We start from the raw sequence: 14,644 nt of genomic DNA on the forward strand, positions 1-14,644 counted from the left end.
GAGGGATAAGAAAAAAATGTTAATCAAAGGAAGAAAACATTCACACAGGTTTTAAAATTCATGTTTCCTTCTTGTTTTTTTCCCTTATAAGTCAGTAACACCCTAGAGGTTTTTAAATGCTTTAAATAAAACCCACAGGGATTGTCCGAAGTTTCTTCCTCCTCCAGATGCTCCAGGGCTGTGACAAAGTCATCCTCGATTGATGACACCGACTGGTTGGTGTCATCTTCCTCTGGTTGGTTGGTCTCAATGCCCCTCTGAAGAGCCTGAAGCTCCAGGACGTAGCGAACCCCAGCCGTGTAGCATCCCAACAAGCCCACCAGAGACGCTACAGTGCCCTGATGATAAACACTCGTGCTGGGATTATGCCTGAACACACACACAGCCCTTAGCAAACACTGTAAAAAAAGAAGAAAAAGCACAAGAAAGGAAGAGAAATATTAAAAGTTTGGTCTGGCTGGCAGGTGATTTGGAGAAAAACAACACGTCTCCAAACTGTTAAATCAATTGTGTTTTGCAGCAGCTCGGTCAGACCAGCTGTTGTTGAGAAAGATCTTTTGTTTAGTTAAATACACTGAACTCACATGGAGATTTTTTATCTTACAGGATAGAGGAAGTGGGCTGGAGGAAGATTGTTATGTCTGTGCTCTGACTGCAACTCATCAGAATGTATGCATTATAATTCATATCAGTGGGAGGTCTTGCTGTCTGAACTGGACGACAAACCCACAGAATGAGCTGCAGGGTCTCTGTGAACCCAAATAAGACACACAGCACCAGGAAGGACAAGGCTGCAGGCGTGGGCTGAAAAAACAACATCTGTCTTTCCCACCTGTGTTTCCTCAAAAGTGTGAGAAACACTTGGTATGTCTGTTGGACAGAGAAGGCCAACAAAACAGCTTAATCAACAATGGCAGGAATGCACTTTTTGCTGGTGAGAATGAGTGAAATAAATTTTCTTTTGCTATGTTTATATGCATTTTTAGTATAAATAAACTCAAATTTTCATGAACAAACTGGTTTTTGGGGCTGATGTAGTTGTCATAAGTTCAGCTGTTCTCCATTATTAAAAAAAAAAGTATGTATTCCTGATTTCTCCTCTCATTGCTACCCTTGTTCATTCCACCCGTGTGGTGTCCTGATTCATTCCGGGGTTGTGATGCAGGGAGAAGTAATTGGGCCACATGGTCCCTCTAATGGAGATTGTTTTAGATTCACACTTCAAATAAGCTGTGAGGGTTTTTTTTCCTGCACAGCATATCCCAGGATCAACACATCTTTCAATAAATAGTTCAGCATTATCTTTAGTTATTACATGCACATTCCTTTATTTTACCAGGTAAAATGTTTGTGAACAGCCTGGATTAGGAGAGTAACAGTGTTTAAAAAAAAACAGGCAGCATTGTGCTTAAACACATTCAAATGAACAGATTTAATATTTTATGTTTTTTTTATTATTATTAAACTAGACTGTTGTTAAAATGAAAAATAGAAAGTAAGCAACACTGAATGACATCCTGTTTACCTTCCACATTCAATCAAGGTTGACCCTAAGGGGTCAGCTCCTGTTTTGGTTGTCAAATATTTTTTTTATTTTGCCTTTATACACCATAAAGTTTACCATCTTTATGTTTGGTATCCTTTTTTTTCCAGCACAACTTCACCTATTCCATCTGATGATTTTTTTTTAACTTGGCCTTAAAAATTCACAAAACTCATCAAAGCCGAATTGAGAAAATTGACGAGCAGGATGAGCTAATTCTATTGCTTTTCTTCCTGTGAATAAATGACAAAAAATTATGAATATATAGAAAGAAACGCAGTGCCCGATCATCTCCCACTTTTGCTATCATATTTAAGTGAAAATTCTCAGTTTTGGCAGAGTCTATCAACGTCAAAAAAAATCAGCACTCTGGAGTGAAGCTGAAGCAGCACTCAGAGTGTTTGTTACAGCAAAAAAAATAAAGCCAATCTGATCTGTTCATACTGGCATGATCTACACAATAGTTATTAAAAGCTAAGAATTATATAATGAATGCTACACAGACTGGTGTCCGCTGTGTGGGCTTTATTCTGCTGCTCATGTACAGCCACGGATACCTGGCATTGTGTGATTGTTTAGTCTTACTAAATAAAGTACCAGTGTGGAAAAGCCTCCATCTCTTAGCCTATAGACTAAATAGTATTGTAAGCAAACTCCTGCCACCACACACTGTAATATTTTCAGTTTATTTTAATCTGTGTGAACTGAACTTTGAACCAGCTCTCTTGCTAACTGTGACCTTTCACAGCACTGATGACAACTAACTGAGGAATTTCATAACATAAAGGAATATTTCACCCACGCTCTGGGAACTGCAATTCAAGGTGTAACATCAAGCTAAAAATGACGGGGAGGGGCCGACTCATATCTGAGCTTTAGCTGTGACACTCAGAGACTCATCCTGAAGTGAACTGTTATTTGCAGAAAAGCAACTTATATGCACACATGAGTGTGTGTGGCTCTAAATAATGTCATATTAATTTAAATGGTCACAGATGGACACACTGTAGACATGTCAAAGACAAATGGTCTGAATATTTATGAAAGTTGAAAGTTTTAAAGTGTTTAATTAGTGAAGAAAATGACCATTTTATCATTTTCCTTGAAATCAAAGCTATATTAGAAAAATGTAAACTGAATGTGAAGGTGTGTGTAGACTCTGAATCCATTTTCTTGTTAGGTTTTCAACTTCTGGCACAGATAGGCTTTTTTTTTTTTTTGCTGGCTCAGTGAATTCCTTCAAAATGGGAGGTCTGACACCCACCTGAGGTCCAGTGTCCCTGTGCTCTGCCAGCCTACGGGAGTCTTTGAGCATCAGAACTTCATCATTCTTCAGGCTGTGAACATGGAGAGACCGGAGAAGCTCGCACAGCCCCCCGGGCAGAGAGGACAGAGCCTGGGGTAGAAAAAGCAGACATCGGGTCATCTAAGGGACTGACGCTGAATTGCACTAAAACTGCAAAAGTATTTTAGCAATCCACCCTTTCATCCCAACGAACCCAGGGATTAGCCTCCATGAAACCGATCATGTCTGAAACCAGGTAGCAAGTTGGAGAGGTTTGAGACCTCTACCATCTGTGGTATTGTGAGGACGGCGGAACTGCACCACTAGAGGATATGACGTCAGTGTCATGAGTGCACAACAATAACAAACACAACAATAATGGCGTCAATGACCAACTGTGTTGTGGTGCTTCTACAGACAGTCCTACAGCTTTAGCATTAAAATGCACAGCTTTTACAACACAGTGCTGCGCTGCTGTACCATCAACAGCAGGACCAAGTAGATACGTCATTATCTGCCCATGCGCTGCGTCTTGTTCTGGCTCTGGAGTGTTACTCTTTAATCACTGTAGCGTCCCCCACAGCCTTGTATGTACTACAGATGTTTCATGGGGATGTTGAGGCCTTTCTCCTTGTTTTTGCCACCGTTTTCACACCTGAACGGCTTCAGTGCTGTGTGGACTTAGCCTAAGATTTTAAGACAAATGAGGAGCTTAATGTAAAAAAAATAAGTTTGCTGTCTCTAAACCTTCAACATGGATCACTAGCCGGTCAGTATACAAGTTAATTATGAAAACACACCTGCTGAGTGATATCATCTCCTTCACACTGTCCTGGCAGGCACACAAAATGAACCTGAAAGGGAAGCTCAGCATCAGTATATCTCATCTTTGCATGTGGCTGAGCTGTATTTGTGGGACTGTGCTGCTGTTTGTGTCACAAACCTCCGTCAGTCTTGTGCTGTCTCTGGTTGGCAGCTCCAGGCAAACACTGCATAGTTCCTTTTTATTCCTAAAGAGGCTTTTGGCAGACTGTGCCCCACCGTCACGCACAGTCTGAAAAAAAGCGGCACATGGTTAGTCCTGATGAGAAATTGAGAGTCTGCACATTTGTTTATTATAATTACTGTAGAGCAAGGCTTCATGTCTCATTTGCAAAGCTCTTTTCCCACAGATATGTAATACTGTTGCAAATCCTCTGTATATTACATTTGTTCATCCATTTCTGATTTAGAATAAGTAATAAGAATAAAAAACAGTGAATGGCGACTGTTTTGCTTATTCTGAAGACTCAGTGCACATTGGAGGGAATGGAAACAGACACCTTGCAGCACAAAAGTTCCTAATTTGAATCTCAGCTGGTTTCTTTGGGTGGAGTTTGCATGTTTTCCCAATGCATGACTGGATTCTCCCCACAGTCCCAAATCATACATGTTTGGTCAACTGGTGAGTCCAAACATTTGTGAGCACGCAGTTATTTGTCTCGTTTGTCTCTGTAATAGAGTGGCGACCTAACCGCTGTGTACCCTGCCTCTTGCTTGTTGGCAGCTGGGACAGTCTCCAGCCCCCCTCCAAGACCCTGAATAGGATGAAGTGGACACAGATGGATGCATGGACAGATGGAGCAAACATTAACCGTTAAGTCACCCTGTGTAAAAGCTGCATTAGCAGAATGTCTTTTTATGTTGCTTATCTGCTTGCAGACGGAATTGTAAACAACTTTTCCATTAAATGCAGACATTGCTACTACATAGATTATCAATGGAACATGCTAAAAAGTCTTTTTTCTTTTTTTTTCCTTTTTTTCCCCCTTTTTTGAGAAACTGAAAAAAAATCTATATCTGAAATTTGATTCTAGTTGTCTATGAAATGTAGAAATCCAGTTCCTTTAAATCCAAGATTACATAGATTCCATGATTCAAAGTAAGTAAATAAATAAATAAATGAATCAGATTATCAAGAGGTGCCCATAAGCCTCCCCTTGGCAACGCAAATTTGTTCGGCACAATACAGGAACCAGACTATCATTCTGCTTGTGATGACGCTGGACAGGACAGGTTTAAAAAAAAAAAAAAAAAAGAAATCCAGTTACTTTTTGAAGGTTTGTATAAAGATAAAACCTGACTTCTTGCTGTTAGTGCAGTCGTTTTGCGCAATTCTTCCTCCATTATTGAGCAAGCTGTCTTTTCGCCACACAATAGACGTAACCGAGGACAGTCAGAGGACATCACAATTTCCTCTTTGGCTCTGTGGATACCTCCATTGTCAGCTCATCAACTCTGACTCACTTTCAACTCATCTCACAAACAGCAAAAGAGAAAAGGGGGTACAAAAGTCACACCTTGAATGGGGGGTGTAAAAAGAGGTAAAGATGCAGCTCAATGCAAAACAGAATAAAATGCAAATGTGTCCCAGTGGACTGACCTCCTTCCGGACTGACGCCCTGGACCTTACAGGTACTCCTCTGATACGGGCACAGGCATCCATGGCAATGAAGAGTTGAGCCTGGCTGGTTGGCTGACTGGAAGCTCACCTGGAAATAGAAGAGAGTCAGGAAACAACGGAGAAAAGGAGTTTTAAAGTATGAGGTCAGGCTAGGCTGCTAAAATAAAGTTACAACAGTTTCTAACTGAGTACTGCAACATATCCAAGGATGCAACACAGGTAACACAGATTTACTTCAAACCTGTGTGAAATCATCATGAATGATGCTTTTAAGGGCGGCATAGACTTGTCCTGCTGGTGAGGATAAGCTATTGTAGGTCATGTTGCTTTGATATTCTGAACCCAGCCCAGCCTGCATCAAAGATCAAACAGTGTGGTGAGGGAATAGGAGTGTGTGTGTGTGTGTGTGTGTGTGTGTGTGTGTGTGTGTGTGTGTGTGTGTGTGTGTGTGTGTGTGTGTGTGTGTGTGTGCGTGTGTGTGTGTGTGTGTGTGTGTGTGTGTGTGTTTGCTCTGAGCAGGCAAATCAGACTTGGTAAGCAGCATGAGAGTCCAAATAGAGGAGGCAAAATATTTACAGTGTACAAGAAGGAAAAGTTTCCCAAGAAATCCAAGCCTGTTCTTTGAGGTGTGATCCAAAGCAGATGGCCTAGTCTAGAAGCAGGCAGGTGGTCCTATTGATCAGCCCATCCTGCATCCTGAGAAGTGCTAGGGCAGAGTGCATGCCATTGGTTTCCCCTGATGATCCAGGACTTGGCTTCTCATGGGTGCTTTGGTGGATTGTACAAGAACAACACATCCAGACATTGCTGCCAAACCTCATCTATGCAGAGCATCCCAATGTAATCACAAGGGGAAGTAGGCACAATGACATCTTTCATAGCTGGGACTTATTTGTCAAATTAAATCAGCTTCTTCATCCTTTTTTTTTTTTTTTTTGTAAGCCTGGGATGTTTGATGTTTAGTTCTAAGTTTGTGAGAACCAACTGCACAAGGCCTACATCATCACCTGATGTGGTCACATAATGAGATGTGTATTTAGTTTTAGCACCAACTTTGAAAAACTGCAATTAAGTGCAGATAAGTTCAGATTTACTGATGTCTTCAAAGGGCTGATTTAGAAAAATCTAACAAAGCTCAGCAGATCCAGCCAAAGTATTGTGGAGGTGATCGTCTGAGAAGGGAAACAAAACAACAACCTGTCAGAGGCAGAAACTGTATAGTCTAAAATCCTGTCTGGCTGGGGGCAAGTGTGGGCTAAAAATTTCAGTGTGGGTGGCCGGAAGGAGAGATAAACAGAGACTAAAGGAAACAATCAAAGTCTGGAGAACATGAGAAAACCTCATAGCTTACCATAACAACAAACAAAGCTCTAATGAGGCTCGATAACAGTAACAGGTGTACAGAACATTTAGGAGATACAAATGTGTTTGAACACTCACAGATTCTTACTGTGGTGGGTAATTCTTTTTAAATAAAATGTTGTTCAGGTTTTAATAAAAACAGCTAAAACTGTATGAATATTGTACAACCGCTGACTAGATAAAGCTCTATTAAATATACTGCCCATCCCACCACCAAAGTCTTCACCTGGATTTTACTAAGCAAATACTGTAGATTGGATGATTACTGCATGGATGATGATGTTTCAGCTAGCAACAAGATATTTAACCCAAACTGATGCAATGCACAGCTTCTCATTTCTTAAACAACCATGTCAGAAGACATCATGTGGTCGTGGAAAAGATGAGTACCTTTTTCAGAAGGGTCAAGTTATTGGCATCAAGCAAAGAAAACATCTAAGAAGATACTGAAACTGCAATGAAATAAAAAAAAGAAAAGCTTCAATTTGCTAGGAAGCATAAAGATTGGACCCTGGAGCAATGGAAGGTCATGTGGTCTGATGAGTCCAGATTGAGGACAACTAAGGAAGGACAACTTCAGATGAACAACACATGACATCTAAAATTAAATGGGGAAAAAATTTTATCAATCTCCAAAAGAAAATTACAAGGCTGCAGCAGGGTTGTCTTTTTAAAAGAATTATATTTCTATTTTGAAGCAGGCTTCAAGAAGTCTGACTGAACACACTCTGTTCTTTCCTCACTGTGTTGTGTAGATGGAGGAAAGAATTGCCCAACATGTTCAGCAGCTTGTGCAGAGTTCATATCTGAACAATCAGCTCCACATTTGTAAACCAGCACAGGACCAGAATTTCTTAAACAGTTTTGAGTCTGTAGCTTTGAAGCTGATCCTCCAACAGATGACTGTGAAATCCACAACATACTTAGACAAGGTATGCACATCTTGGAGCAGGTACTGAACAATTTCAGCTTTCTGAAGAATCTGTTCTGTCTCTGTAGCAGCTTGTGATGTATTTCCAGTCTAATCTCTTGTCCAGCCAAACTCTCCACCACCTCTACTCCCAGGACATAAACAGTGTTTTGTTTACTCCTGTTCCTCCTAAAAGCCACAATCATCTTTTTTTGTCTTTGCTTAAAGATAAGGGGATTTTTTTTTTTGCACCACCTTACAAATTGACTGACCAGATCTCTGTACTCAACCCCACAACTGCTGAATAATCAGAGTATTTCTGCAGATGACATGACTCAAAGAGAGAAACTCAAGAGAATTTAATTGCCATCTCAACTATTGTAACTCTTTTTTCACATTAAGTGAAAAATCTCTGGAATGTATTTACGTTTTTTCAGTAGGATGCTGCAAAGCTAATAATAAAATCTTCCAAGTATTCACATGTCACCCCAATACTAATCCAGCTGCACTGGCTTCCTATTCATTACAGTGCATTTTAAAAAACAGGTTATCACATACAGAGCTCTAAATGATCAAGCACCAGTTTATATTAGGGACATTTAGCAGCCTTACATTCCCAGCAGGTCCCTGGGATCACATGATTTCATCTGCTGGTTGTGAAGCAAACACGGCTGAAAACCAAACAGCCTTTTCAGGAGTAGCTCCCACCCAAAAACTCCCTTCCTCTCAGCCTGAGATCTGTGGACCTTGTGATCTTGTTTAAAAAGCAGCTAAAAATGTATAATTTTAAACTTGCTTTTGTGTTTTTGTGTGTGTTTCCAGTGTTGTTTCGTATTTTATTGTGAAGCACTTTATTATTTTAAACTTGAAAGGTGCTTTATAGATAAAAAATACTTTACTTAGCTTCATCTCAAGTTCAAGATGGTACAATAAAAGACTAAACAAGTGAGACTTGTTTTGAAGAGAAACAATACGCCCAAAATCAGCTTCTTTTGCCGAGATAATGCCAACTTCTGATTTTTTTCAATTGTTTTACATTCACCTGTAAAGTATTTAGCAGCTCTCACATTAGAAGCTAAAGCTGAGACTGTGGACTCTGCCATGTCCAACAAACACCAAATGATTTGAAAAGAATAGGAAGTGACATCACCACACACGTACGTACTCCGAAATAAATTCAATAATTTAAGAAAGGTAAATGTAGACAGCAATATTTTTTAATATTGTATTTCAGAAGTGCATGTAGACACGTCAGATCAAACAGTTACAGTGTGATTACTCCCAGATATCTGATTTTGATGGGCATGTAAACAGACTCAGTGTTTATATAGTTATCTGAGAATGTCTTTGGTATTTGGGCACACTGTTCCTGTCATTTTTGTTCAATAAATAATGACAGTGTAATGAGTAATATGTTGATGTTCATCTGACGTTGTTTTACCTAATTTTAAGACCTGGTTGGTATGGATCAGATGATTTTAAATATGTCCTGATACGTGACACTTATAACTGAAGCGGATACTTCATTTTTCTAGAGGTAATTTTAAAACCCAGTAACGCAAGGTCAACAGCAATTCATTTTTGCAAATTGCACATCTCTTTCTCCTCCCTGTGTCAATGTCTGTTCCTGACATTGAGAAGCAATTGTAATTGATTGATGTAGGTTGCTTGTCTCTGCTGTGCACTGGGTATTGTGTGAAACCGAATTGTCTTTTAAGGATAAATAAAGTTGCCTGAAATGAACTAAGAGCAGTGGCTTTTCTACTGTGATATCTACTATGAAATGCTATGGTTGTGTATGTATATATATATATATATATATACACACACACACATATATATATTAAAACCATATTTTGTGTGTGTGTGTAAGGTGACCTTGAGTGACAAGAAAGGCGCCCACAAATAAAATGTGTTATTATTATTATAATTATTATATATGTATACACACACCAATAGCTTAAAATGTTAGTCAAGCTCTCAAACATGGACCTTGTCTTTGGTGTGACTGTAAAACCAACACACGACTCTAAGACATATAAAAAAAAACGTTATATCAGCACTATTTCAGATGTCTGTCATTTCATCAAAAGGCACATCAACCAGGCTGGGTGTCTGGAGGAGAGACTGATCACGGGGGCGGCCGCAGACAACAGGCCACAGAGGAGCCTCTTACCGTGGATGCTGAAGTTTCAAGACCATACGGGGTCTGTGCAGTAACGATCAAAACACACGGACGGCTAACTAGCTAGCTAGCTAGCTAATCGTCCTATTCTTTGTACATTTACATGTGCAGACTAAAACCATCGGAGTAATTACATGACAACCGTTCATAGCAACGTAGATGCTCTATGCTAGTTGACAAGCTGTCAATCACCTAGCTAACAGCAGAATCAGGCCGCGGACGTATCAGTCTCTGTTTTCACCCTATGATCGCTAGTTAGCATCTACCCGCCAAGCTAACGGTGACATTGGAGTAAATTTAAATAGCCAAACAAAAGTAATATTCTGTCATAAGCAGTTTATTCGAAACATCGTTGTTAGATATTATAAAGTAATTTCTCCTTACCTTCCAGTGTCCGACTCCAGCAGCCCCGACGGGAACCGCTGTGTTTGTTGGGCAATGTAAGAACGATTCGTCCGTTTGGAATTCATTCGGGCAACTGCAAACTGGTGACTTAAAAACCCGCAAGTCAAACTAGATAAAACAGTCCGTATTATATTTAAAATATTGAGCTTTTGTAAATAGATAAAATGATTATTCGTCTGTTTTATAGTTGCAAAACTGATACTAAAATAAAGGTGAACAAAGTCATTCCTGTATGATCGATTTCAACAACTCCAAAAACTATCCCGAGCTTCCCATTCAGGGCCTATCGTAGATCTTTTAGTCTTCCCATGAAAACAAGAGTCAGGCATCACTAATCGAACTAGGCAGAATAATCAAACTCTGATCAAATGGCCAACTGACTCTACATAGCCAGATTTTACAACAGATCTGTTTTCTTTATTCTTCTTCAGTTCAATCAACTCAATTTATTAAACAGACTCATGTCCATAAATACTCACACAAGGCAAAAGAAAAAGAAATGAAATCGTTGAAACACAAATCACTTTTTTGCATTTGAATATTTACACAGCTTGATTTCCATTCAGTGTTGTGTGTTGTAACTGGATTAACAAGGATATTGTGTAGTGTAATTTTAGCTAATATGGTTTTAATAAGCTTGAATGAAAAGAAAGAATTAATTAGATTGTACCCATATTTTGTACTATAAAATTGGGCTACAAAACCTCAGAGTTAATATAAACATAAGGGTAATTAGATGTTTTAGACCTCAGAATTCTCCCTGAGGAAGATTGTGCATCTGTGTCATATCAGTCATCTCTTGTGGTTTTTCAGTTGCAAATGTTTCATGGTAGCTCTAAAGAATGTGACCTATTGGCATGGACATATCCCATTTCCCAGTTCAGTAAAAATACACTCACTGGCAACTTTATCAAGTCCACCATGATAGTACCTTGATGGACCCACTTTTGCCTTGGTGTCATAGATTCAATAAGGTGTTGGAAACCTTCCTCAGAGGTTTTACTCCATATTAACATGACAGCATCACACAGTTGCTGCAGGTTTGTCGGCTGCACCCATGATGAGAATCTCTTGTTCCACCACATCCCAAAGCTGCTCTACTGGATTGAGATCTGGTGGCTGTGGAGGCCGTTGGAGTCCAGTGAACTCATTGTCATGTTCTAGAAAGCAGGTGGAGATGATCTGAGCTTTGTGACATGGTGCATTATCCTGCTGGAAGTAGCCATCAGAAGATGCTCCACTGTGGTCATAAAGGGATGGACATGGTCAGCAACAATACTCAGGTAGGCGGTGCTGGTTAAACCAGGCCACGTTGGTACTAAGGGGCCCAAAGTGGGCCAAGACAACATTCCCCACACCATCACACCACTAGCAGCTTGAAGCGCTGATCCAAGACAGGATGGATCCATGTTTTCATGATGTTTCCACCACATTCTCAGCCTAGCATCTGTATGTGGAGCTGAAATGGAGACTCATCAGACCAGCAACGTTTCTCCATCTTCTATTGTCCAGTGTTGGTGAGTGTGTGTGAATTGTAGCCTCAGTTTCCTGTTCTTAGCTGACAGGAGGCACCCGGTGTGGTCTTCTGCCGCTGTAGCCCATCTGCTTCAAGACAGGATGTGTTGTGTGTTCAGAAATGCTATTCTGCAGACCTTGGTTGGAACCAGCGCTTATTTGAGCTACTTTGTAGTTTTTCTGTCTTCTATACAGACTTGATGTCTTCTTCCTGGTGTAATCCAGTTTCAGGTTCTGATTCTGAATCCAGTGGTGGACCGTGTTGAACAAAAATAGCTTTCTAAGGTCCTCCTGAGTCCATGTGTATGTATTAATCATGCTGCCCTTGCACACTGAGATTTCTCCACTTGCTGAATCTTTTCCCAACATTCTGCTCTGTAGATGTCAAAAGACCAAAGTTGTTTACAATCTGTCATTGAAAGACATTTGTTAAACTTATTGATGAATATCTGATGGAGTTTGATGGCTAGCCCTGACCTATGTTTCTTTGGGAAGACTTAGAATTTGATGGATGCTTCTTTTCTACCTAATCGTGACACCCTCACCTCCCACCAACTAATCTGCTGATTTAGAGAATATTCCAGAAAGCTTTTACCGTGTGTTCTGTAAACATATCTGTCTTTTTTGACTTTTAAAAAAAATGTTGCTCCAAATTCTAGATTTTTATATTTTCTATATACAGTGATGTTTGTCATTTAAAAAAATGAAGTTCATTTCTCTGGACATGTTTCTGTTCAATTAAGATTCAAATTAATTGAAAAAATTTACAACAGTTAACTAAATTGTTTAGATCATTGTTCTTAGAAAAATTCTCAGCTTTTCTCAAATGGGCTTATTAATTTTATCTGTCTTTAAACAGATAAAACCAACAAGCCACAATGTTTAAAGTTTGGATAGATTCCTAGTAGGTTTTAGCTTCCTGGATATTTGAAAAAAAAGTTTAGATGACTCATTCCTGATAAGTGCTGAAGACAAAAATGAGGTATGAGGGAATGGACAGGACAAAAACTCTATGAGTTTCACAAGATGTTGATCAGGGAATATTTAACATAGGGAACTAGAATGAATGGGTGGTTGTGCATCATAACTAGAAAAAAATTGAGAGATATTTTACCAGAAAAGAGGATGTGAAGAGAAATGCTAAGGGAAGTGGGTGTCCAAAGAAAACTATAAATGTCACACAGGGGAAATTCTACAGCTTTTGGTTTGCCACACTTGCTATTCATTAGAACCTGATGATCAGTATCAACTGTTAAAGAACATCATGTGAGTTTGGACATCTGCTGCAAAGACACTCCTACTGAGAGGACCCAGAGACCCTGAATAGATGCTGTCGCTGATGGAGGAAGAGCTGTTTGTTAAAGATTAAGAATCATGGCTTCACTTCATCCTGCAACGATACATCATCCCATCAATTTCGAGTTTGGTGGGACCATGATTAATTTTTCAGCAGGGCAATGAGCCACAAAACCTCCAGGGTGAGGGAGTGCTGCATCACATGAGCTGACCTGAAAGTTCAGGATAAGTTGGAGAGCAGAGTGAAGGCAAAGCTAAAACAAATACCTGGTTTACCATGATCTCACTAATCAGCAAGGACAGTTGTGGCTCAGGTGGAAGAGTGGATGTCCACCAATCTGAGGGTTCAGTCCCCGTCAGACCTAATCTGTGCTGCCAAGTTTTTTTTTTTTTTATTTTTTATTTTTTTTTTGAGAGGTTTTCTCCTGCAGCCCTTCCAAGCAAGCCACACTACTTCAAGCTCTTTCTAATTGCACTGTCACGAACTTTAAACAGTTAACATGCTAACTAAGGCCTGAAGCGTCTGAGATGCTACTCCTGGGTTTTTAGTTTCTCAGAGCATTTAACGGTCTGATTTGGGACTAAACCTGCGGGGGCGTCCACTCCTGGGAAGATTGTTAGCCGTCTTGAATGTTTTCCACCTTGTGAATATTCTTTCTCTTTAGATTGATAGTTTGGAAATGACCTTATAACAGCTGCTGATGTTGGTCCTCCTTGGCATTATGAGACACACACACACATCCGAAAGCTGCAGAGCAGTAAACTGCAGAAACTTCTACTTTTATAGAGGTGCTCACACTGATAATGAACAATTACTAAAGCGTATTGATCAGGATCAGCAGCACCTGGCTGCTGGTACCGTCTTAATTCTGCTTCTCCATTTCTATAATTAGCTCTATCAGTACTTTCTTAATTAAATTTACAAGATTAGAGCTTGCTGGTAATAAAGCAAAGAAGTGAAACAGTTCTGACTTTTTGAGGTTTAGTGAATACAGCACGAAGTAAAGAGACGGAGGCTGGTTAATTTCTGCTCTGAGCTGGTTTTGTGATACAGTTGAATCCTGCAAATCAGAACGCATCAAATGACCCAAGCAAAATAACAGTGTTGTCTGTTATTTTTTTGTTATGTGTGCCCTTTAGTTATTTTCCTAGAGGCGAAATCAAAATAAGAACCGAACAAGACACCATGTATGTATCTGGTTTTATTGAAGAAGAGAGATATGAATCGGTAGCCTGTTTTAAGGCTCCTTAAAATGTACAACAAAAGCTGAACCATTTATTTTATTCAGAATACAAAAATACGCATCTCAGTGACTCCAAATCGTAATAAATAGTTAACCATGCATTCTAACCATAAAAAGGCACAGAAAACAGTCACTTACAGTAGTCATAAAAATGATCAACTACTTTACCAAAATCATCCAGATAGTAATACAGGTGACCACTGTAACATTATATTCCAAATGTGAAAACACAATACACATCATATCATTTAACCTTAGGCAATAAATATACAAATATTGTTTATAGCTACATATATATCCTTAAGAATTAAAACTGTGCCATTGTAAACATAATGTAAACAAATGAAACTCACTTTTCTCCCATCTGAAAAACCATGTCAAAGATGACATGTTAATCTGTCTTGATCCTTGCATGGGTTTTAGTTGGTTGTTGGAAACCAGGCAGTTTGCAGCATT

General features: G+C 39.5%; 1 protein-coding gene across 3 annotated transcripts in view; it reads right to left on the reverse strand.

The window, feature by feature from the left end:
* Window positions 1–10,428, reverse strand: part of akap11 (A kinase (PRKA) anchor protein 11) — a 28,689-nt gene extending 18,261 nt beyond the window's left edge. For 2 of the 3 annotated variants that reach the window (XM_042001228.1, XM_042001227.1), the window contains exons 1-6: window positions 10,113–10,427; window positions 5,251–5,359; window positions 3,772–3,882; window positions 3,629–3,682; window positions 2,808–2,939; window positions 137–398 (exon numbers count right to left, since the gene is read on the reverse strand). In XM_042001228.1, the coding sequence (XP_041857162.1) occupies window positions 137–398; window positions 2,808–2,939; window positions 3,629–3,682; window positions 3,772–3,882; window positions 5,251–5,313 (622 nt within the window). In that variant the 5' untranslated portion in view covers window positions 5,314–5,359; window positions 10,113–10,427. Of the gene's footprint in view, window positions 1–136; window positions 399–2,807; window positions 2,940–3,628; window positions 3,683–3,771; window positions 3,883–5,250; window positions 5,360–10,112 lie in introns of all 3 variants that reach the window. The other variant, XM_042001229.1, reaches the window with a different exon arrangement.
* Between the last annotated feature and the right edge of the window lie 4,216 nt (window positions 10,429–14,644).

Source organism: Melanotaenia boesemani, chromosome 12 (assembly GCF_017639745.1).
Source record: "Melanotaenia boesemani isolate fMelBoe1 chromosome 12, fMelBoe1.pri, whole genome shotgun sequence".
Classification (NCBI taxonomy): domain Eukaryota; kingdom Metazoa; phylum Chordata; class Actinopteri; order Atheriniformes; family Melanotaeniidae; genus Melanotaenia; species Melanotaenia boesemani.